Source organism: Macrosteles quadrilineatus, unplaced genomic scaffold (assembly GCF_028750875.1).
Source record: "Macrosteles quadrilineatus isolate MER2022 unplaced genomic scaffold, UCM_ALF_1.0 Scaffold_2__2_contigs__length_208266976, whole genome shotgun sequence".
NCBI classification, from domain to species: Eukaryota; Metazoa; Arthropoda; class Insecta; order Hemiptera; family Cicadellidae; genus Macrosteles; species Macrosteles quadrilineatus.
The window spans coordinates 47,433,617-47,460,241 of NW_026542595.1; the positions used below are offsets into that span (position 1 = coordinate 47,433,617).

At 35.3% G+C, this 26,625-nt stretch overlaps 1 protein-coding gene across 1 annotated transcript; it reads left to right on the plus strand.

The window, feature by feature from the left end:
• Positions 1-5,493: 5,493 nt before the first annotated feature.
• Positions 5,494-26,625, plus strand: LOC128987688 (hexokinase-1-like). The gene is made up of 11 exons (XM_054408671.1): positions 5,494-5,511; positions 10,248-10,340; positions 11,610-11,763; positions 12,870-13,088; positions 14,507-14,689; positions 15,576-15,712; positions 20,928-21,040; positions 22,794-22,949; positions 23,699-23,838; positions 24,205-24,338; positions 26,233-26,625. The coding sequence occupies exons 2-11, from the start codon at positions 10,251-10,253 to the stop codon at positions 26,329-26,331; spliced, it is 1,425 nt and encodes a 474-aa protein (XP_054264646.1). The 5' UTR covers positions 5,494-5,511; positions 10,248-10,250; the 3' UTR covers positions 26,332-26,625.

The window sequence follows — 26,625 nt, forward strand, 5'->3', positions numbered from 1 at the left end:
GAGATGCATATGAGAATAGTAATGCCAAACCACTAACTGATTAAAACATTGCAGGAAAACTCAAATAAGCACTGAATAAGAAGTTAATTTTAAATAGTGTTCAATTAGAACGATATGAACAGCCATCCAGATCAGGAGGTGAATTATGGACAATACCCTAGTTTCATAAACATAGGTTTTTTCCACAATCATATTATTTAAGTTTTTTTTTTGGCAAAATATAATTGTAGTACCGGTATAGCAATGACAAATTTCAGGCAGCTATAAATTACATTATCCAGCAGAAAAAGGAATAAAGGCAAAAATAGGTGTTTTTGTCACCCCTTTGAGAGCAATGCATTATTTACATAATTTAAAGTTGTGTTAGGTTAGTTTTTGTACACACTGATTGTATCTGAAGAACATAAAAATGTAGACACTTAAAATCTCATAGGATTCAATTGTTCAATGCTGTAAACACACATTTTTATCAAGGAGACATAAAAAATCTTTAAACTACAACACTAAAACATGCATCAGTATTGTCTCAACAGACAAGATATGTTTTAGATTGATATTATCTTCCACAGATAGTTTTGGCATGAAATAAAACAATTACTAGTGTACCTGTTGCTCAAATTCGAGCAATTGCACTACAGGCGACTCAAAGATTATGGAAATACTCACAATCTACACAACAGTAGTTAGATATAATCAAAATCTTTTGTAAATATCTTCTTTTTTCAAAAAGCTGATCTTGTTTTTTTAGTGTTCTCTACAAATTTTTCCCTCTTATAGTCGCATTAGGTTGTCTATGATAACGATTATAAATGAAAAAAAAACATTATTTCTATTTATTTTACTTGGTTGTGTTCTATGACTTTTTCTATGTTTCCATTGTTTGCAAATCGGGTTTTTCAATGATTGCTCAAGAAATGTAGAACAGTGTTAATTCAGTTTTATTTTTAGCCTATATCAAATTGTCCAGGATTTCTCACTCTTTTCCATTCTATACACCAACCCAAGTTTCACAGATGCAATATGCCAACGAATATCACCTACGTACAATCTCCAAGAAGTGGTAAAACAGGCAGAAACCAACCCAATAGACCATAAGAGTTAACTGAAACTTATCTTCTTAACTTATCTAGTTAACTGAGTTAACTGAAAGAGTTATCAGAAACCAACCCAACAATAGATATAAGTTAACTCCAAAAGAAAAGAGTTACTGTGATAATAGGATTTTCTACTGATTTGGTAATGGAACATTATATTGCAAAACATGATACGATGCAGAAGAAAATCCATTTTAAAATCAGAAAAACCCAATACTGTACTTCATTTTGACAAATTCAATAAATCACAATTTGAATATTAACAGCTGTTTCATTAAAAAGTAATGTGAAATAATTATACATATGGTCATAATGTAAACAAATCTGCTGAGGGGACTTTAAATGCCTCTGGGGCAGATCCCCAAGGGAATTTACCACGTTTCTCTTTTGATGGCTCATCTAGAGACCAAGATCTTTCTTTAGAGACCCCTACCAAGTTTGTACGCCCAGCCGTTCTCTGGAATTAGCTGTGACAAAAACCCGTTTTTCCCCCATAAGAATAACATGGGATGGGAATTTAAAGGCCACTAGGGCAGAGCCCCAAGGGAATTTACCACGTTTCTCTTTTGATGGCTCATCTACTGACCAAGCCCTTTCTTTAGACACCTCTACCGAGTTTCTACGCCCAGCCGTTCTCTCAAATTAGCTGTCACAAAGAAAAACAGTTTCAAATCAATATATAGATACTAGCTGACCCGGCGAACTTCGTATCGCCTAAGTTATACAGTAGGTTTCCCCTAAGACAGACCGATGGAAAGAAAGTACCGTTACTTTTAATTTTCAAGATGATCTCGTTCGCATCGCTCAATCACGTCCTGGTTGAAGTTCGTTCGCTACGCTCACTCACCTTTGGGTTGGAGCTCGTTCGCTACGCTCACTCACCTTTAGGTTGGAGCTCGTTCGCTGCGCTCACTTACCTTCAGGTTAGCTCGTTCGCTACGCTAACTCGCCTCCAGGTTGAAGTTTGTTCGCTACGCTCACTCACCTTTGGGTTGGAGCTCGTTCGCTACGCTCACTCACCTTTAGGTTGGAGCTCGTTCGCTGCGCTCACTTGCCTTCAGGTTAGCTCGTTCGCTACGCTAACTCGCCTCCAGGTTGAAGTTCGTTCGCTACGCTCACTCACCTTTTGGTTGCAAATTAGCTGTTGTCATAAATGTAAAAGAAATAATAGTGCTGCACCCTGTTGGTAATCCTTGTAACTTTAATGCTATTGAACATCATAGAACAGAACCAACTTGTTTAATTGAAACAGCTGTTAAGATTCATTAATTCCATTTCTCATAAGGTTAACATGGGAAACTCCAGAGCCACTGGGGTGGAGCCCTTTTAAGAATTTCGAAACGGGAAATAGTTTACGTCCGATTCGCATACCTACAGAATTTACACACCAAAATTTCATAACGATCGGTGAAGTCGTTCCGGAGGAGTTTGCAGACAAACACTGTGACACGAGAATTTTATATATTAGATTTTTGCTCATAATCTGGATGATTTTGCCACATCAGAAAACAATATTAAAGGTAAAACACTTTTGTTAAAAAATACTCCACCAAATATACAGAAAATATCAAACAGTAGGAATAAAATCCAGACAAAGAAACATGGTGTATGCCTACTATAAGGCCATATGTAAATAAAGCACATTTTATGTACATTATTTTATCTAAATCTGTTGACATATCTACTCTCATGATGGTTTATTATGGTTATGTCTATCGTTTGTTTAATTATGGTGTGATCTTCTGTGGAAATTCAGATAGGAAAGTTTTTAAAAATACATAAGAGAATTATCCGTATTATTTTTGGACTTAAAGGAAAAAAATCCTGTAAGAGTATTTTTAAAAATCACAAAATTCTTCCTTTTCCCAGTATATACATATATAGTCTGATTTTGTACATAAGACAACATTTATCACATTTTCCAAATAACTCTGATTTTCACAACTATAACACAAGACAAAAGAATAGCCTTACATATCCTAGACATAACACCTCCACCATTGAACATTCTCCATATTACTGTGGTATAAAATTGTATAATAGTCTGCCTCTGCCTAGCACCATAAAGTGTTTGACAGATTTTAAAAGATTTAAAACCAGTTTATTCAAATTGTTGGCAGATAAATGCTGCAACGAGATTATGGGGACTTTTTCAATTAGCTATTAGTATGACAAATCTTACGGATGGGAAGTATGACTTGGGTCTGCAGTAGCATCGACGGTGATTACAAGTGACCCAGCCTGCAACGACGGCCAGGTGAGGCCGGATAAGCCCCAGCCTACTACGCTGAGTGGGGGGGGGGCAGAATGAGCCTCAGCCTGCGGCTGTGATGACAGGAGCTACCGTGAACCCCAGGCTACAATGGCAGACGGAGTCAAAACTATATACTTTATGTCGAACCCAAGCGCCTGGCTGAATGTCGTGTGCTGAACAAGAAAAAGATTTAGGGGGTTGCGACTAGTGTCCATGGAAGGCTACCACGTATCACTGCGGTAGAAGGGGCAGTGACCGGTCCGTGAGGATTATTCCGGACCACGGCGACATCTGGGTGATGAACCAGATGCTCGAGATCCCCGACGCAGTAAACCTCAGCCAAGGCGAGGTTTCTGAGGTTCTGGGTTCTGATGTTTAGGTACGGCTGAGTGTGAAAGTAGTATCTTGACGCTAACCCTGGAAGGCCAACCCAAATCTCCTTAAAACTAAATGTGCTGTATAGCACGTGGTACTTGAACCTGGCATGTAAACTAGTGATATATGTTTCAGTGTGGAAATGTACGTCACATCTATGCCCTACCAACTTCGGGTGCAAAAAAAAAAAACAGCAAAAAAAGCGTCACAAAGTAAATCGGTCCTGGGCCTAGGTCTTACCATGCCACCTACGGTAATAGCTACTTCCCTATAGGGTAATTCGCTAAAAATAAAGGTTAAACTCGTTAGCCAATAATTATTCCTTTGACATAGTTTAAATCACGGCCATGTCTTATATGCAGTAAAAAATTTTCAAGCCACAAAAATAATGTAAATATTTTCATTATTTTCATTTTACCTTTGACTATTAATACAACAATGAAATATAACCAGCTGTTCCCTAAGTAATAGTGCAGATTCAAAAGTATTCATGTGTTCAAATTTTTAAGCAATTTTTTTCTCTATAGGGATACATATAGGAACTTGAAATGAAAATGAAATGAAATGCTATGAAATGAAATGCTTTATGGTCATTAAAATTAATACAAAGTTCATGACAATCATCAAAAGAAAAAGAAAAAGAAAACAATCAAGATGGCAACTAAAATAACTAAAACTCTAAACCAAAGTACTCCTCATGTTTATACAGGCAAGCCTGGGTTAGAGTAGTTTTTAAAACATGTCTAAATTTTGAAACACACAGGTTTTTGATGGATGCAGGCAAGAAATTGTACATTTTTACACCTTGGTACTCAAAACTATTTTGAGTGGTTGTATACTTATGCCTTAGTGTAGACAGATCTTTAGATCTGTGTTTTATCTTTAGATCTAGTACAATCTAGACTAAGCCACTAGGGTAGAGCCCTGATGGAATTTCTTGAAAACACTTCTTATTGCACACCTAGAGGTTGATTGGAATTAACCTCCATGCCAATTTCTTAATTCTATAGTTTAGGTGCGAGCTAGGCTACCTCCAGTTATAATTTTAGCTCAGTGGCACTGGCACCAGTGGCACCTCCCTGTGGGCGCCCATGATTAAAAAATCCATCGTCGAAGGACCGCTGGAGAAAAATGTTTGTCCTCTACTTCAAGGTTCAACTTTTTTTATACTCCATGGCTGCAAGTCAGAGACTTATTAAATTGAAAAAAAATCAAACGTCAACGTCATACTGAACTGTGTCGTCTGTCAAGTGTCAAGGTTGAGACTCGAAAAGTCGAAAGTACTAGCCTATCTAATCTAACCCAACACCATTGATAAGCTAACACTTAATATAAAATAAGCACAATTTTGAATTACCTACGTGTAAGTTTTTCTGTCAGTGTATTAATATAAACTAAGTTAAATGTAGTGAAGTTATTTTTATGAGAGAACCGCCCTAGCTCTGGTTTTGTTATTTTATGTACTTGTCCATCTAATTTGTGAGAAGAGGCAATAGCCTAACAAACGGGTCGCCGGAAGACTGTCCCCCCGGAAAACTACCCCCCCAAACAGGTTCCTACGTCATATTGACGTCAGAGACCGGGGGGCAGTTTTCCAGTCACGGACACTCAAATTTACTTGTCAAACAGTTCTAATCTAACCTAACCTAACCAACCAAACTTGCTGTAACATTTCGAAATTCTGTTGACTTTTCTATTATCCAATGGAATTACTTGATTTAAAATTAAATAGCATGATTTGTCTAGGGGGGGTATAGTATTCCAGTCGCGGACACGGCTTCCATATTGGTTAGTTGGCAGATTTTGTGACGTCACGTTTCAACTGGGGGGTATTTTTCCAGGGGATAGTATTCCGCATCCCCTAACAAACATTGTTTTTATTAGTTACAGTAGTTATTATTTTAAACGAAGTTTTTAAAGGTTGTTTATTAGGCCTAGTAATTTACAATTATTTAGAAGACTCATATTCCAGTCTCATAACCAAACCTAAATACTTATAAGTTAAGAATCATAAATAAGATTGAGATTCGATCAAATGAATTAGGTAGTTGTTAGGTTAAGCTTTATGCCATAAATTCATTCCAGTTTTAAGTGAATTATTTTTAAATATGACAATATGGGTTTTATTTTACGGAAGTTTAATGGGCTGCACTTTACGCCCTACACTCATTCGAATGAAAATATTGATTATTCGATTGTTTCATTGCATATACCATTTGGTTAGTTAGGTTAGGTTAACCTTACCTAACTAACCAAACGATATATCGAATGAACTATAACTATTAATTAACTGTAATTAATCGATATCGAATAGGTAATCAATATATCGATCGATATTTTCATTCGAATGAGTGTAGGACGTAAAGTAAAGTGCAACCGTTTAGTTTGTATTCTGTCAAGGTAACTGTAATTTAATTAAGTTATATTTATTTGATCTTCCCAAAAATTTTCATGTAACTTATTTCCGTTTATGGTAGGCCTATTAACTTATGTTACAACAAATATTCTTACAAAAATTATTATTCTAGATGTATAATCTCTCTTACTTGTATTAAAACTTATTGTTTTTAAAAGCCTAGGTCGGTAGGTGTACAGTATGGCTCTGGGGAGTGGGAATTTTTGACAGGGATTTTCTCCCTAACCCTTGTATTTCGGACCCTATTGTGTGGGTAAGACATTCCAAACCATAATTTAAGTACCCTAACTTCATTGCAACATACCAACTCCCCAGATCTATAACTTATAGCTAAAATGGGGTTTTTGACTCCTAATGGGAAGGGGCAAGATAAGTGGTAAAAAAGTGGGTAAGTTATATTTAGTATTAAAAAAATAAAAGCAACCTATCTAAGACAAAAAATATTTATTTTAATAAGGATGGTATTTACCCCCCTAAAAAGTAAAAAAGGGGGACGTTAGGGGGACGGTGATGATTCCACTGAATTTCTCGCCCCAAATATAGTGGAGACACATGGTGGAAGGAAAATACATAAGTGTGCTATTCCCGTCATATGCTGACGTCACTCAGATTGCAAACACCATATTTTACCATTTAAGAAAAATTATAAAAACAATAACAATCAAATCAAAACAAATTTATATACTTATATGGCAATACATCAGCTGATTTTTTGTTTGCAATCTGGATGACGTCAGCAAGTGACGGAAATGGAAATACACACCTATGTATTTTCCTTCCACCAGGGGGGGAGATACATAATTTTAGTACTCTAGCATTATTGCAACATATACCAACATACCAACATTACACCATTACACCCCTAATCAAAATCAGAATATTTTTATTGCTGTCCTTCAGCATTTTACAATTATGCAATGGAAAAAGTCAAAGTTGGAACATTATACTTTATAATTTCAATGAAATGGCGACCATACAAAGAAGGTATTTTAAACCAAGTATGAATGGAGATGAGTGGCGCGATCTTGTAGTCTTGTTAGTGACTAAGGGCGACATATCCCTTAGACATAGCTGTTAATTAATAGCCCCTACAGCTAATGGCAACTAATAGGGACCTACAGTTTATACGAATTGGTCTAATTATCAGGATAGTACTGCGGATGACTGTGGAGTGCTCACTCGTGCAGACGTTAATCCACACCAAGAGTATCGCATCCACAGTGCATGCCTATAAATATCCACAATTCGTTACCTCCTAGTAGCTGGATTACAGGACGGCGCCACCCGTCCCAATATTTTTCAGAATATTTGTATTGTTGTCCTTCAGCATTACAATTATACAATATACAAATACAACGTTTAAATCCTAACAGTTTTAAAATCATAATACCCCCGTCGCAGCAAACCTGCAGACTAAGCGAATTTCCATTTGACTCTCACTTAAATCTATTTAAATATCATTAAGTTTAAGGAGTACCTAGGTTTGCTGCTACAGGGGGGCTTAATGAAGAGTGATTTCTGTAAAACATTAATAGCTTAAAATAAAGTAAAGAAATTTTCCAGGTTTGATCAACATATATCCAGAAATAAGCAAAATACAACAGTTTACTATTTTTTGTAAGAATGACATAGGTATTTACAATTCTTTTTGATTTTATACATAACAGATAACCGCACAAAACAATTCTACATACTAAATTATTTGTTTTTTAAGCTCTTTAAAATGGTTTGAAAAGAAATTGGAAAATTTGGAATTTTGAGGAAAAAATGAAAAAACCCAATTTTTACCTCATAAATCCCCTGTTTACATGGTCCGATCATGCTGGCTCGTGAACTATATATATACATATATAAATACCTCTGCCGCAGCAAACCTGCAGACTAAGCGGATTTCAACTTGTCTGATTACATTTTTACTCAAATATTTCCATAAATAAGACATATTTATTCCCTATTTAAATAACATTAGATTTAACGAGTGCTTAGGTTTGCTGCTACGGGGAGGTCAAAAGTGTTTTTGACTATACGTTAATAGTATAAGATGAAATAAATAAATTTGCCAAATTTTATTAATATATATCCATACAACTACAATATCCAATTAACTTTTAATATATATCCAACTACAACAATTTTCATTTTCTCCATAAGAATAACATGGGAATTTTAAATTACACTATTTTTGAATTTTTTTCCGTCACAGTTAGGCATACAACAATGCTTCAATATGCTAAATTATTTCCTTTTTTAAGTTCTACAAAACGGTTTAAAAAGAAATTGCAATTTTTTTTGTTTTTAGGGTCAAAAGTGGGAAAACCCCATTTTTACCCCATAAAACCCCCCATAAATCGTTTCCCATGGTCCGATTATGCTGGATCGCAAACTCGTTAGAATAAACGTAGGCTTACACGTTTGTACCAAATTTCATCAAAATCCGATGATTTTTGCTTGAGTTATCGCGCTAACGGACACACACACCATACATGGGGTTCCATTTTTCTCGTCCCAATAATAGGGCACACATAATTTCAGTCCCCCAGCATCATTACAACATACCAACTCCCGAGAGCTGTATACATGTATACTACCCCCCCCCCCCCCAACAAGTCAAAAAAGGGGGGGTGTTAGCGGGATTGTTCCATTGAATTTCTCGTCCCAAAAATAGGAGGTATACGAGGTTTCGAATGTCTTACTTAAATAACTTCTTTATTTGCATCGTGCGTTTTTTTTAAATACATGAAATTGTTTTTCCAACCAAAGTTTAGCAAATTTTATGCTCTACAACTTTGTAATGCATAATGGTACACAAAATATACTTAGTTTACAACATATACACAAAAAACTTAAAAAATACCAAAAATGTCTAAGTTTTTGGCCCCTCCAAAAGTTAGCACAAAGTACTAGAGGTCGGAAACTGTAAAAATATATTTACACTTATACTGGGTCACACTTTTATTTACATAATTACACTTATAGTTACATTCGCCTATTGGGGTCTGATGATGATTGGAGTGTCCAATCAAAATCGATCATCACTTACCATCTTTTAGTCTAATGAGTAAATAATATATATATGAGGTTACATTACCTTAATCGCCAAGTGATCCATGTAGTCCAAAATCTAGGATTACGTACGTTTCGACGTCAATGCGTCATTGTCAAATCTACAAAAACTTGTTTAAACCATAAGGGTCACGTCATAGTTTTTACGACACACACAAACAAATAATATTGACAAAATACATTTAAGTAGGCCTACTAACTAATTTATGGTAAACGGTCGTCACAACATAGTACAGATCTGATCGCATGCCGAGACTCGACTGCTTATGTTATATGCTTTGCAGTCGAGTCTCGGCATGCGATCAGATCTGTACTATGTTGTGACGACCGTTTACCATAAATTAGTTAGTAGGCCTACTTAAATGTATTTTGTCAATATTATTTGTTTGTGTGTGTCGTAAAAACTATGACGTGACCCTTATGGTTTAAACAAGTTTTTGTAGATTTGACAATGACGCATTGACGTCGAAACGTACGTAATCCTAGATTTTGGACTACATGGATCACTTGGCGATTAAGGTAATGTAACCTCATATATATATTATATCTCAGTGATTCAGAAAAACAACATACAACATGAAGTAATGAGTAAACATTATTAGTGCAAATATATTATTACAAGTGTTAATCAACATATTTTTTGTGCTTTCTAAATGTCTTACATACAAAATAAGGGAAATACAAGGATTAGGGAGAAAATCCCTGTTAAAAATTCCCACTCCCCAGAGCCATATACAGCTACTCCCTAGGTCATTTTTGGAATGAAAATTGTTTTGTTGCTGTGGCCTAACAGCAGTAACTATTAAAGGCCTTGCCTGGATACGTTTTAGATTTTGTTGTGAAGAGTGAAGTGTTCAACCATTGGTAACTTAAATAATAAGTTGTCAAGAGATTTATATTGCTTTGGCTTTATCTCTTGAAAGTGTTAAACCTTCTTTTAACTTATATCATCTAGTGCTATAAAACTGGTACATTTCCCATTAAATTTATTTTCCTGCCAGGTTGAACTTTCTGAGTAAAAAATGCTTTTTGGATGATGTTCTAGAAGATGTCGTACAGTAAAGATACAATGAGTAAATTGAATGAAGCTCTTATACTGCAACCACTCAAGATAAGTGACGGTCATAGGAAAAAACAGGTAACAAATAGGTAATAGTGGTCTGAAATAATACCTATTCATGATCATTTAAGTTAAATTCTGCCATACATAATTTTATACCCAATTAATTATTTGATTGTATAGCATAATACATTATTCCATGTTCATATTGTTTATATGGGCCCTGCCTATTTGAAAGAGCTTGTCTAGAAAATGTAGTGCTCTTTCAAGTATATAGAACCTTTTAAGTATTATTCGAAACCCGGTTTTTATACATCAGGTATATCAATATCTAAATACAGTACTATAGATTTGAGTAATATTATCAATGTAGGCCTACTATAGTTTGAAAAGGTTCGGAAGTCTAATTGTTTCATGGTTGCAGTGTAGTGTTCTTCTAACTTTATTCAAATTGTCTTCCCTCTTTATATGAGCCGGCAGGTGTTGCAAAAAATTTAAACCTGAATAGAGCTTATAGAAGTAATTTCATGTCCTCATAAGTCCAGGAGCGGAATTCAATTGTGTAAACGATGCAGATAATGGAACTAAGATTTGCATATAAGTAAGTTTTCTATCAGGAAAACAACAATGCTGCAAAGCGGACTCTAAAAGGTCATCCTAACAACAGCAGCGGCAGTTTAAAACTACCGTATAAGACATTTTTTTTCCTAGGACGCTGGGCATGAGCCCGGAATTGTTTTTCACATTACTTCAGGCTAGACCTAGGGGTTACGGCATTATCACTTAGATAAAATCCATCGGTGATTTGGCGGGATTTGAACCCGGGTCCCCAGGAACCGGAGTTCCGCGCTCTAACCACTAGATCAGCTCGCTCCCCACCGTATAAGGAATAGCAACTTAGCAATTTCAACAAGTTCAAGTTTGTAACTTTTAACTGCCATGTTGATTTGATGTGATTTGATGTTGATGTTTTTTTGTTGAGAAAAAACCTGTTGAAGTGGGGTTTGTCTAACTGCGTTTTTGCAATTGAGACCTATAATATAATTAAAAACTCCCAACCTATGATCTCATTTAAGATTTCCATCTGGCTCCTTAGACCATCCCCAGTGGCAGTATGATTGAAAAATTTTAATTTCCTTAAAAAAGTAGATTTGTATGTATGTTGGTACTTATTTGCTAAGATTAATGACTATCTGCAATGGTTTCGGAAATAGTATCATTCCCATATTGTACATGAGGATAATTACATGTATATGAGGACCCTGTATATTATAATCACTTTACTGTATATGCATCCACTGTAAAAGCATTGAATTTCATTAGTACCGGTACTGTTTATTTTTTTAGATTGAAGACAAGCTCATAGGCTTGTACATTGATGGACCAACAGTCAGCAGAATACGTGATATATTCATGCAGGAGTTGAGGTCCGGTCTAAAGGGTGAAACGTCGGCAATGCTGATGCTAAACACTTTCATCTCTCAACTTCCTGATGACTCAGGTTAGGAAAATATTCTTATAAACTCCCTTCTCTCTTAAAGTTTTTATAAGTTATATCTTAAATATTTACTGGTTAAAATTGAATCATTATTGAAAGGAAACAAAGGTTTCTATAAATAAATTGCAGTAGAACTCCAACTATTCAAATTGATTTCAAAAATAACTTTTAATACTCCTGAACTCCTGTGGTCGTCTAGGTGTAGAAATCATCTTCTCGCATGAGAACAGAAAAATTATTATAATAAATGGCTTATATTACCTGTCCGTTAGTGATCCTACTGTCTTCTATGGCGACTGGTTTCAAGATTAAAATCTCATCATCAGGCTTTTTCATCCGTCGTCATAGAGGACAGTAGGGTCACTGAGGGACAGGTAATATAAACCATTTATTTCAATAAGTGATTCTGGAATGAAACATTATTATTGTCTTCCATGGTTGTGTCAAAATCTTTAGTATCTCTTCCAGTCTTGTAGACATCATCATCAAGCGATGGCGGAAAAATATTGAAAATCTTCCACAGACAAGTAGACATCATCTTCATGCAGGATCAAGGCAAAATCATCATTGTCTCCCGCGATCACAGAAAATCTTCATTGCCTTCCTCCGCGTGAAAATGTCATCATTGTCCTTCGTAAACGCAGTGAAGGTGTGAATTTTTGAACCACAAAATGTTTGCAGACAGAAAAAGTTGACGGTATCCCAAATGTTGGTAAAACCCCACCATACAAATTCACATAGGTAATTGTTCTACTGTAAATTGATAAAATTAAAATATTAAACAGTACTTTTCAGCAAATTGGTAATATTTTCTTTGAAAGATATTACAGTTTGTTGTCAATCTCAAGCACTATGATATTATTTGGAGTTCATCAGTTTAGTCACGTAAACACCATGCCGGGGAATAGATATTGTTGAAAATGGCTTTGTACTAATAAACATTTGTTGAGATCATCCTGCCCTGTAATTTAGTGTGGCCGTACTGTGAGCGTTCGCCTGGTATTGGTATATTATGAATTATCAGAAATTATAATTTCAATAACATCTTCAATGAACCAACAAGAAACTTGATCTTCAACACAAACAACTAATATAATTGTTCGTTGTAGAAGAGGGGCAGTTTCTTGCACTTGACTTGGGAGGCACAAACTTCAGAGTTCTTCATGTGATGTTGGAGAAAGGGCAAATTGTTGATGAACAGTCGGAAAGCTACCATATAGAAAACGAGCTCCGAGTGGGCCGTGGAACTGACCTGTTCGACTTCATTGCAAAATGCATTTCTTCATTTCTACAGAAATACCAGCTTACCAACAAAAAACTACCTTTAGGTATTATAACGTTCTTTACAAGTTATTAGGATTATTTGTAAAAAAAGTTAATTGGTATATTGCATCATCTTAGTAATGGAAATAAGTGTGTCTAGAAAATAAGTTATACTTTTCCTACAATGTGGGAATAACTCCCATCACCGCCAACAATTATATAATAAGGTAAGAGTCAACCCCATCAGCTGATCCAAAGGCAAGCAGACAGCTCTAGTCGGACCGATACTAGCGCTCCGGCCGGAAAAGACCAACCGCCGGCAAGCAGGTTTGTCTTGGATTGGCATGGGAAGGAGAAGGACGTCTTAATCTTTGGTCTACAGTTGGTAAAGTACCCATAATGTCTAACTAGTTAATTAATCTTTTGGGGGATAAAGGGGTTAAGGGGTCTCTATCCTTTCTAAATTAGCCAACTTCAACCAACAATAAATTAAGTGATGTAACGAAATAAAACTTTACAATTATCGATATCTAACTTAGGGCAAGTTGTTGCAGGCATCAAATAATGGCAAGGGTTAATTAGAATATGAAAATGTAGTTAATCTGTTAGTTCAAGACCCATCAAAGCTGGTTTACGCTGAGCAGGGTTATCGTGAGAGCTATTGGGAAATGGAATCATTACGTATTTCATTAAAATGTGGATCTGGGTGGATTAATTCCAGTCTGGACCCCACAACAAATTACTCAATCACACAATTGACACAACTCATTGTATGTCTATTTGCTCAACCCAGTGTAAATTGCATATGCCCAATAGTCATTGTGTATTGCAAAATTAACATTGGCCTTTAACAAGATGCATACTATAATTTTTAAAACTACAAATTTTATTTTGCCTGATTATCAGTTTGGCAATTGTAGGGTACCATCTGAATATTGATAAACCACATATTTTGTTTTTACTCACAATCATGATTTTTTTTCAAAACTAAAATCTCCAATTATTAGTCTGTGAGGTTTTTAACATCATTTATGTTACTATTGTTCTGTAATGACCAACACACACTATTGTTCTATGAAAATATGTAAATTATGAAAGAAGTTGATGGTAGCCTTACTCAATGTGTTGTTGCATGACATAGTTTTGGTAAATAAAAAAAAAAAATAAAAACAATCTAACAACAAATTTTTAAATTCTGATTGGCCTGACGAATAGGACACTACAAACTTAGTTTTTAGGATCCAACTCTCTCACAAAACTAAAATTGTAACTACTAGAGTTTTGGCCTTTTTGCAGATATCCATCATCAGTGCAAGTAACTGGCATTACTACTCCGACGACATGCTCATATAGTGGTTATTTAGAGCATTTAGTTATAAGTTTAATTTAGTGATGGGGTCGGATCCTGAAGATAAGTTTGTAGTGTCACTGGGGTTGGAGACAGTGGAAGCCTTAGTCTATATGTGACTATCCTTGTTTGAAGGTTTCACCTTCTCATTTCCCATGAAGCAGACGAGTCTATCGTCAGCCCAGCTGCTGATGTGGACATTATCATTCAGTGCCTCTGGTGTGGAGGGAGAGGACGTAGTGAAGCTTCTGACAGAGGCTCTTGAGAGGAACAACCTGAGCAATGTCTCAGTGGTGGCCATCATTAACGACTCTACTGGTGAGCTTTACCTCTTGCGACTACTGTAGAGTGATTACAGTTGTTATTACAGAACATCTACTCTTATGTAATGTGCCTTTGCAGTGGTCATGTTTGGTTGGTTTATTTTCTAGACACAAATGCAATGAGTAATCTTACAAATCCCTTAATTATAATTTATACTCCCCCAGGTTTTATGTCCTTGCTACTATAGTCAGGGAATCCATACTTAAAAATCTATGGAGCTTACCACTTATTTTATTTTAGGTATTCTAGTGTCATTGTCACTTTTATACATTTTTATGAGAATGGTCCAACTGGTTTTGTTATTTTTCAAGACCGATCAAATTATATAATAACAATAATTGATAACCTAATGACCAACGACTTTTGGGTCCAGAATCTATCTTGCTTGGGATCGAAACGGCAACCTTCAGATTTGATGGTGGGACTATATCCACTCAGCCTCCCTGAGAATCAATGATTTGTTATGAGACATTTTTCTGTTGTTAGTTCAATATGAACTTGTTAACATCATTTTATGGATGTCATCCAGTGGTTTAGTTGGGTGGGGACATGTGCAAACTGTGTTTCCTTTCTGCTTTTACCAATAATCCTAGATGTAAGTCAGTTTTCAGACAATGGTAAGTGTTTTCACCCTGGAAAATTTACAACCAAACACCAATGCGATGTCATCTAAAATGGTCATGAAAGCAGAAATGGATATGTACCGAAATTATTGTAAAGGAACTAACTTATGAAAAACTTTCAAATTTCATAGTAAAAACTATAATATGTGATATAGGCCTAATGGCATTATATAGGTACTATCAATGAAATATTCTTTTAATGCTTATTAGCGTGATTATTGATAGCTTAAAGTTATCATAGGTTTATTTTGTTATAGGAACTTTGTTACACGGAGTGCTCAAAGATCGAAATACAAACCTTGGTGTGATCCTCGGAACTGGTACAAACGGTTGTTACTGGGAAAACACTGACAATGTGCCTCATTGGGGCTACAAAGAGCGAGGAATTAAACAGGTGATAAATTAACAACAACGGCTTACTTGTAAAATTGAAGGAATACAATTTATTATTTTTATCATCACTAGCTGAACCCGGCAAACGTTGTCTTGCCTTTGACTATTTATAATTTAAGTACCGTAACGTTTAATTGTCTTATTGTATATGAAGTGCTTATAACTAAATTAAAATACGTACGACAACTAATGAAACACATATAGTACAAAGGATAACCGATTCTTTATTATTGCTCTTATATTAATGCTAGTGGGTAGACAATATTTTTGGTCTTTCTATTCGGCTCAATCACGTCCTGGTTGAAGTTCGCTCGCTACGCTCACTCACCTTTAGGTTGGAGCTCGTTCGCTGCGCTCACTTGCCCTCAGGTTAGCTCGTTCACTACGCTAACTCGCCTCCAGGTTGAAGTTCGTTCGCTATGCTCACTCACCTTTTGGTTGCAAATTAGTTGATGTCATAAATGTAAAAGAAATAATAGTGCTGCACCCTGTTGGTAATCCTTGTAACTTTAATGCTATTGAACATCATAGAACAGAACCAACTTGTTTAATTGAAACAGCTGTTAAGATTCATTAATTCCATTTAAATATGAGTACTCATAAAGGTTAACATGGGAAACTCCAGAGCCACTGGAGCGGAGCCGATTGGACGGATCACGAAATTGATGGTGTATAAACCTATTCCATGAAATTCTACACGTATGTACCAAGTTTCGTGGCAATCGGTTCAGCGGTGTCTGAGTTTATCACTGCCAAACATCTATATATATAAAAGGCAAAGCCCTCACTGACTGACTCACTCACTCACTCACTCATCACTAATTCTCCCACTTCCCATTTACCTAGGAGGCTGAAATTTGGTACACTGATTCTTTAGGCATTAAATAGGAAAACTAAGTTGTTTTTATTTTGATCGGACTCTCGGGCTCCGCCCCAGTGGCTCTGGAGTTTCCTATGTTAACCTTATGAGTACTCATATTTAAATGGAATTAATGAATCTTAACAGCTGTTTCAATTAATACAAGTTGGTTTTGTTCTATGATGTGCAATAGCATTAAAGTTACAAGGATTACCAACAGGGTGCAGCACTATTATTTTTTTTTATGTATGACAACAGCTAATTTGCAACCAAAAGGTGAGTGAGCGTAGCGAACGAACTTCAACCTGGAGGCGAGTTAGCGTAGCGAACGAGCTAACCTGAAGGCAAGTGAGCGCAGCGAACGAGCTTCAACCTAAAGGTGAGTGAGCGTAGCGAACGAACTTCAACCAGAAAGTGATTGAGCCATGCGAACGAGCTCACTTATGAAGTAAAACGGGGCAAAGCCCACGGGTACAGCTAGTATCTTATATATATATATACAAACATCCTCTTTTATACTTATAGATTACTACCATATTATTTTAAAAGTTAAATGAAGTAAAATTTAAACTATAGGTGTGCCAGGCTTAGATTTACAACCAACCCAAACTCGAGGTAAATTGTGATCATTTCCGGTGGTCTAGGAGACATCATCACCGTCTTTCACATCACTGCAAAATCCTGAATATCTTCCTTAGTCACGGAAACATCATAATCATCTCTCAAGGTCACAGAAATGTCTTCTGCGATCACCGCAAAAAATTTAATATCTCCCGCAGTCATGTGATCATCTCCCGGGGTCGTAAAGAAATCATCACCACCTTCCGCGATCATGGCAAAACTCTGATTATCTTCTGCGGCGTTGTATACATCATTACCATCTCCCAGGATTGCAACGAGTTCTGGTCATCCACCACAGTTTTTTTAACATCATCGCCTCCCGCAGTTACGGAAACATCATGTCCTAATTTGCAATGGCGGCAAAGAGTGGTAATTTTTCTATTGTACGCCTTTCACAGACAGGTGTCGGTATAGACTTTTGATGATCGATTCTCGATACTGATACCAATGTCCAAGTATCCGTGGTATTGAGAATGGACATATCCATATCCTACTTATCCTACTAATTTTATAAATGTGAAAGTATGGATGTTTGTGTATAACCTTTGAGTATCAAACTCTGAAGTGCCATAATGTAAAAACTACTGGACCGATTGAGCTGACATTTTGCGGAGAGGTACTTGATAGTCTTGAGAAACACATAGGCATATTAAAGTCGTGAAATCCTATAGGGCTATGCCCCACGGGAGTTCAAAGTTTCCATGTTATTCTTATGAGTATTCATATTTAAAAGGAATTAAAGAAATTTGCCAGCTGTTTCAACTAAATTAGGTGGTTCTATTGTTATTAAATAACTTCTTGATCAGCATCAAGAAGCAGCATTGTGTTATTAAATTACATGAAAGCACAAAAAATATGTCAAATAACACTTATAATAATATATTTACACTTATACTGTTTACTCAAAAGACAGTAAATACATATAAAAGATGGTAAGTGGTGATCGATTTCGATTGGACAACCATCAATTCATTCGCCTATTGGGCCTGATGATGATTGGAGTGCCCAATCAAAATCGATCACCACTTACCATCTTTTATATGTATTTACCGTCTTGTGAGTAAACAGTATAGGTGTAAATAAATATATTATTATTAGTGTTATTTAACATATTTTTTTTGCTTTCAGATATGTTATTTAATACCATTAAAAAGTTACAAGGTTTACCAACAGGGTAGCACTATCAATTTTTTTTGCATATATGACAACAGCTAATATAAACTAAGCAGCAACAAAAAGCTGTGATACACAATGAGAACTTTCAAAGTTTGATTGTTTACAGTTATGTTTATGTTTTTAATTTAATAAATAACGAGGTGTTAGCCCGTCCTACGTACGGGAGTAGTCAGTTAAAACGGTGTAGGCCTATAATTCAGAACAGCTAGTTTACACGTATAAAGAAAAATTTTATTGCAGCCTACAGTAGAAAGAGTAATTATCAATTGAGAAGTGTATAGGCCTAGTCAATGATATCACCTTCCATAGCATACCTGCCTCTTCCATAATTATTATCACCACAATACAATTACTCATACTATACACAATTTCCAGTAGGTCTGAATTGAAACTCCCTAAAATAAAACGAAAACATCCAATACAATTCACAGTACACATAATTATAACGTTGGTGTCCTGACATCATTAAACAAATCGTCAACACACATCCTTTATGTCAATTTCACCGCATCAATTGCTAAATAAATAAGTGTAAACAAAGAAAAGTAAACACAACAACATATTAGTTTGTTTTGTAAACAGCTGAGTCAAAAATAATATTCATTTTAACAAAAGAACTGGTCACATGTTGAAAGAATTTAAAAAGTAAAAAAGCTAGTAAAGCTAGTGACGTAATTAATTGTCTATGTTTATTATCCATTCCGTTATCAGTTCCAATACCCTTGATAATTAAACCACCCTCATTGAATCAATGTACATCGTAATTCCCCATATTCATTTATTTAAACTATAAAATATTCCGCACCTCCAAACGTAACCACAACTAAACACACGCCAAACAAATTTTTTAGATTTCATAAAAGGATGGTTAGTCTAATTGCAGTATCCTAGGTCAATGATGACGTTGTGTTCAATCTATGTCATTCATCTGTATATCTTTGGATAACACCTGTCTGAGGTTGTGGTGGTAATTTAAAATCGTATTCCTGAGGATTCTTGATTTCCATCTTTATGACATCAATATTTCCGGGCCTAATCCAAACAAAGTTCAAGCATTCAAAAACATTGATTGTAAACAAAAAGCTGCCAAGATGAATTAAAAAATGTAAAAATTGGGATTTTCCTACCCTTTCCAAAAAAGTTGAGCAGTAAAATAATTTGCATATCTTTTTTATTTAACTCGTGTACAGAGCCTCGACTTGTACACATCAATGGTGTTACTTATCTCGGTGGTCTACTAATCTTACTTATTTCCTATAATCAATGACAAAATCAGAGCAAATAACCTCATAGTTCTATAGGGTATTTTTATAACTAACCAGCTGTTAGTTAAAACAAATTATATTGCTCTAAAACAAATCGAAGATTACAAAGATTGCTTTAAAAAATAATTTGAACATCCTAGTATTTTACTATGTATATTAAATTAATCTGTCATCCTCTTACAGAAGAATTGAACGTATCAATGATTAGCATTACACATAGTATAAATAAGTCAACCCTAAGTATGTCTTTACATTTTTATCCAAATGCTGAATTTGTGACACAAAAGCTGAATGATTACAGCTGTTATGTTAAACAAATTATTTTATGCCAAAAGCTAGTTTAGAATCTTAGCGTCGGCTGCTAGACTTTTTAAAAATCAAAACTTAATTTCTAAAAAACTGGGACCCTAAACTAAAATTATGGCTTCGACATTCCCTAGTTTTCAAAATTATCTTTCTTTCAACACAAAAATCATGAAAATCCGTCGAGTGGTTGATTCAGAATCGTGAAATAATAAAACACTGTTTCGTTTTAATATTATAGATTTGTGAAATAGTACAAATGTTTGATATTTTTTTCCCTGTTGTGTAGTGGTAGAACATATTCTGGCTATAGTATATGTATTATACTATAGCATGCCGTAAATTTATTGAACCAAATTTTCTCCTCCCACATAGCAAACGCAGAGCACAAGTATAACTGCAATAAGCATTTTATACTTATACACCAACCCCGTACGAAGGACGGGTACTCTGCTAGTTTATTTTGTAAAGGAGCACTGACAGATTATCAATTCACCCAACATAAAAAATCTTTAAAATCATACCGGTGGTCAAGAAACTTTTGGTTTTATTTGCAAATTATTCAACTAGACTGTCTCTGAGCATTATTAAATTTTAATAGTTATTATTTTTATTCTCTATTTGTCTGTAATAGAGAATATGTTTTACAATATACTTTAAAATCCATTTTTCTTTAAAATATAAATTCTGCCTCTCTGTCTTTAAAAATCAGTTGTAATTTCTCTATATATGTTGAACAACTTCTTAATTTTACAGGAAAAATTTGTTTTTTTGTTCTTTTAAAAAGTTTTTTTAGGTTGGCTGTGCCTGAGTTATTCTTTGTCCTTATAAAATACATTAAAACATTTATTGGCCTTAAGGTGATCAATACACACCAATTGTGTTAACCTGCCCACATCAGAGGCCATCTCGCCTACCATTATACCTTAAACCTCAGCCACCTTTATGCTCCCCTAAGCACCACTGATGGACCTTCCTTGTGCTGATTCTAGGTAGCTGTCAACACAGAGTGGGGCTGCATTGCTGACACAGGACTGTTAGACTTTGTCAAAACCCCTTATGACGAACAAGTAGACCAAAATTCTGTTGTCAAAAATATTTGTGTGTAAGTATCTTTTCTCAAGTCAAATAAATACATTTTTTCGTCATACTGCAGCAAAAACAGCCGTTTTTAATGCATGTGTTGCGGGTCTACAGTAGCATTTTTACTCTCTAGGGAGTAAGAATTGTTTTTATCCCCTAGGGAGTAAAAATCAGCTGTTGTCAACTTGGTTGTAAATTTCGATTGTAAACAATTGCATGTGTCGAAAGTATGTATCGATTGCTTAATCGATTGTAGCTTATTGTTGCCTTATTGTACATAGTTCGACAATCGATAGTATGATGTTAATGTTCACTAACACAATCGTATTAGACGAAACGGTTGAATCAATGAAAACTTTTTTAGTTTTGTATCATAGTTTGTTTAAATAATACGGTAATATGACTAAAATATAGTTCATCACATGGGCAAAAAGTGTCTTTTCAACCCTCGCTCAATTTCCAACCTCGGTTTTGCCTCGATCAGAAAACTTGAGCTCAGGTTGAGCTTTAGTGATGAAATTTATTGTTAACCCTCCGAGTGTCCATAGTTTAGGCCTTAATGTCCACCTATTTTTGGCCCCTTTGCAAGGTTTTATTAAAACGGATCTGAGAAGCTTAAAACAATGTTAATTCTAATGTTCTATATACCATTTTGTTTGGAAAATCATGGGCTTCAATATTATATATAAAACATAAGGAACATTTTTTCAAAAAAAAAATTTTTAGGTAAAAAAAAATATAATTTCGAAAATTTTCAAAAAAAAAATAAGTTCGCGCTCAATGAAATTGTATAAATTATAGGCCTATAAATATTTGAAAATAGCCACTTTGTTCTAAATTTAATGAGGATTACAAATATATAATCATATAGCGAGGTAAGTTATCAAATAAATAAGTTATGAGCGAAAAACGTATTTCAGTACATAGCGTTTAGCTAAGAATGCATAGCCTAACCATAGCTAGGAATCTGGCTGATAATTTACATCAATATCACTACCTACTTCTTCAGGATCATCAACCAGCACTTCAAAACCACTTAAATCTTCTTATAATGCACCACGTATATCACTACTTTTGATTTTTAACACTAAAACAATGATAAACGTAATAAAACACATCAGTCATCGGTCCGGGGGAACCTAGCTGTTTACAAATACACGCACGTCAGCTGTCTGCTACAATATTTTCGGAACTAAAATGACTAGCGCTTAGAGACAGACCTCTTGAGAAAGCTTAGAATATTACGGAAAGAACGATACCTAACTCGATCCAGTTCAATCCGATTCAGTCAGTCATAGAGCCTTCGCCGTAAACGATGTTTGTGCGTCTTAAAAGCGACGCGTGACCCTACACAAAGTGTGTTGTGCGTCGTTTTTATGACGCGTGACACTCGGAGGGTTAATGATAGTTTTAGTTAATAATGAATTTTCAAATGAGTTGTTTTATTAGTAGCTACTTTCTAGGTACGATAGCCCGCCATATTAGAATGGTTGAAGTTGAAAACAGTTTAGCACATTTCCCAGCACATGAACCCCCACGTGTTTTGTACGCCACATGTCCACAGCAAGCGCTTATGTTTGTTTTAAATACAAACATAAGTTCAACCTAAGATTATTAAAGTGATATAAAACAAAACCTTTTACCAAATGTTCCACCAAATTGCTTGATTCCATAGACACAAGCATGTAGAAAATGTTGAAGTTTTTCTTAATCTAAATAACTGTGTACTTATGTTCATCTCATTATTAAATGGACCGTATGTTACTTGATTTTAGGTTTGAGAAATTCACTGGAGGTGGATTCTTGGGGGAGTTAGTGAGATATGCTTTGGTGGATTTAGCAAACTCTGGCTTGATATTTGAAGGAACAATTACCTCAAAATTGTTGAATGAAGACTCATTCCCTTCATCCTTTATAACTGAAGTTGAAAAGTAAGTTTTTTTCTTGTTGGTAAAGTCTCTAAAATATCAGCATCTATTTACTATATGTTTGTTTACTAGTTTTTCCATTAGTTACTAAACCGTTTGTAAAAAAAATGTGTGTTCCTAAGTTTTTTTATCAAAATAATGAAAAAGCTCTCTGAAGTAACAATTACCTCTTAAACAATGAAAATAGACAAGGTCTTAATCCATCCTTTTATCAGTAAAATGTGTCACGTAATAGAAGGCTTGTACCTTAAATTTTCTACTCGTGTCGTTAACACTATCCATGCGAGTTGCGTACACTACTTTACCTACAACAGTGATTTAATTACTAAAAATCACTACTCATAACTTCTAAGAGAGGTTATGTTTTTGTTTATAACCTCTCATTGCCAGTGACAGTGATGCAACAAAACATCGTACCAAACACTAATTTCATCACTCAACAATTGAATTGGCCTGAACAGCTGATTAGTTGAAGTTCGAATCATTACAAATTTACTTCTTCTCTCTCAATCCTTGAACCTTATTGGTCCGTTTCCCGTGTTATTATGAGTAAAACTATGCCGCTATAAAAGTAAACAATGCTGTTATGGGAAAATTTTCAATTCTAAGAACTGAACTGAAACGGCTACTTTAAAAAACAGTCGTGGGTATAAGATTTTTATAATCTAGATTACTCATAAACTAATCAAATTTCCTATGGAAGGATGAGCTGTTGGCATGAGACACACTAATTACGTGTTTTCTTTGTGCAGAGATTCAATGGAAAAAGTAACAACAAGAACAGAAGAAATACTGAAGAACTATGACCAAAGTTATTCACAAGATGATGTTGCAGTTTTGAAATATCTCTGTGAAATGGTTTCAAAAAGAGCTGCACTTCTGATTTCGATCTGTAAGAAGCCTAAGTTTTAGTGATTTAATAAAAAGAGGTGCAGTTTCATAGAGAACCTGTAATATATTATCGGATGAATAACAATAAATATCTACATTTATACAATTCAATATATCATTAGAAAATATTGGTTTTTTTTCAGATGTAAACTTTGAATTGATCTTTAATTTTGTACGTTTCCTTCAACTTTTATTTTAATTTTAAATTTCTAAGAAAACAATAAGGATATCCCAGGTTATCTAAGGAACTGTGGCCATTTTTAGTGAGTGTTTTAGAGCATGCAAGAAACTCCAAATTGTGAACAATCTAAGTAGGAAGTACCGGTACAGTGGAGCTTAATATTTTACATGATTGGTTATGTTGTAGGTTGTGCAGAGGTTTTGAAATACATGAATAAGCCCAAGAACACTGTAGCTGTGGATGGAAGCTTTTACAAATATCATCCTCGCATCAGGCTGTGGATGAATGACTTTGTGTCTATAATGGCACCTGACCACAAGGTTTGTAATGGCTCTGATTGTTTACTGATGGAAGCTTTCACAAATATCATCCTCGCATCAGGCTGTGGATGAATGACTTTGTGTCTATAATGGCACCTGACCACAAGGTTTGTAATGGCTCTGATTGTTTACTGATGGAAGCTTTCACAAATATCATCCTCGCATCAGGCTGTGGATGAATGACTTTGTGTCTATAATGGCACCTGACCACAAGGTTTGTAATGGCTCTGATTGTTTACTGATGGAAGCTTTCACAAATATCATCCTCGCATCAGGCTGTGGATGAATGACTTTGTGTCTATAATGGCACCTGACCACAAGGTTTGTAATGGCTCTGATTGTTTACTGATGGAAGCTTTCACAAATATCATCCTCGCATCAGGCTGTGGATGAATGACTTTGTGTCTATAATGGCACCTGACCACAAGGTTTGTAATGGCTCTGATTGTTTACTGATGGAAGCTTTCACAAATATCATCCTCGCATCAGGCTGTGGATGAATGACTTTGTGTCTATAATGGCACCTGACCACAAGGTTTGTAATGGCTCTGATTGTTTACTGATGGAAGCTTTCACAAATATCTCCCTCACATCAGGCTGTGGATGAATGACTTTGTGTCTATAATGGCACCTGACCACAAGGTTTGTAATGGCTCTGATTGTTTACTGATGGAAGCTTTCACAAATATCTCCCTCGCATCAGGCTGTGGATGAATGACTTTGTGTCTATAAGGGCACCTGACCACAAGGTTTGTAATGGCTCTGATTGTTTACTGATGGAAGCTTTCACAAATATCATCCTCGCATCAGGCCGTGGATGAATGACTTTGTGTCTATAATGGCACCTGACCACAAGGTTTGTAATGGCTCTGATTGTTTACTGATGGAAGCTTTCACAAATATCATCCTCGCATCAGGCTGTGGATGAATGACTTTGTGTCTATAAGGGCACCTGACCACAAGGTTTGTAATGGCTCTGATTGTTTACTGATGGAAGCTTTCACAAATATCATCCTCGCATCAGGCTGTGGATGAATGACTTTGTGTCTATAATGGCACCTGACCACAAGGTTTGTAATGGCTCTGATTGTTTACTGATGGAAGCTTTCACAAATATCATCCTCGCATCAGGCTGTGGATGAATGACTTTGTGTCTATAATGGCACCTGACCACAAGGTTTGTAATGGCTCTGATTGTTTACTGATGGAAGCTTTCACAAATATCATCCTCGCATCAGGCTGTGGATGAATGACTTTGTGTCTATAAGGGCACCTGACCACAAGGTTTGTAATGGCTCTGATTGTTTACTGACCTTCAAAAAATTTCCAATATTTAATCACTGTGGTAAATTCAACTCTCAAAATGTTGACTGAGTTTCCAAATCGGCCTTAGTTGTTTAACTGCTCCAGATTTATTAGATCTATTTAAACTTAGCTTTCAAATAAGTGATTTTTTGCAATACTTTTTATCTTATTTGTGTAAAGTAAACCAAATTTTTACATTTTTAATCCATGCCCCTGAATTTTTTTAATAGTTTCGATTCCCCAATTAATTCATCTATACCTAACTGCTTGATGATCGAAGTAAGAGGAGAAAACAATTAAAACAATTAAAAGGCATATTAAGTTCCAATATATTCAGCTTTCAATAGTTTCTTTTTTAACTAAATCTTTCTAAAAATTTACTTAGTATCGATTGTCAGTGGTTGTCTTTGAAAAAACTACTACCGGTATACATTTTTTTATTATATTTTGTGTGTTTTTATGCCAGTGACAATTTTATGTTTTTAAAGGGAACAGTCATGTCACTTTTCTAAGAAAGTGTAAAGTATATTCAATATAAAACACTATAAATGGTCTTTGTATTTTGAAAATTCCAAATTCCATGTTTCAGTGCAACTTCATAGAAGCAGATGATGGCAGTGGCAAGGGGGCCGCAATAGCAGCAGCAGTTGCCTTGAAACTTCAACAACACAGCAGTGAAACTGCATGAAGAAAAATACCGGTACCTACAAAACCTGCCGTACAGCCCGTGCCTTATCATTCCAATATGAGTATTTAGAACTAGTGTTTATATTGTTTCTATTATTATTATTCTATATTTTTAACCATACTTAACCGTTAAAGATCAAGTAAAATATATTGTTAATGATGACTTAACATGTTGGTTTGTTACCAGGTCTCGGACAATATTGATTACATCTATTTGTTTAGTAGACGCAATGTTTTTCTTCTTGTTCATTAAATGGATGAGAGGCAAGCAATAAATGGAGCAATTTCAATGTCC

What these genes read in the sequence shown, in the direction of transcription:
- LOC128987688 (XM_054408671.1), top strand. Translation starts at nt 10,251, where the DNA reads ATGTCGTACAGTAAAGATACAATGAGTAAATTGAATGAAGCTCTTATA. An exon ending in GTTGTCAAAAATATTTGTGT is followed by an intron (nt 21,041 to 22,793) that starts GTAAGTATCTTT and finishes ACTTGATTTTAG; the next exon opens with GTTTGAGAAATTCACTGGAG. An exon ending in TGCACTTCTGATTTCGATCT is followed by an intron (nt 23,839 to 24,204) that starts GTAAGAAGCCTA and finishes GTTATGTTGTAG; the next exon opens with GTTGTGCAGAGGTTTTGAAA.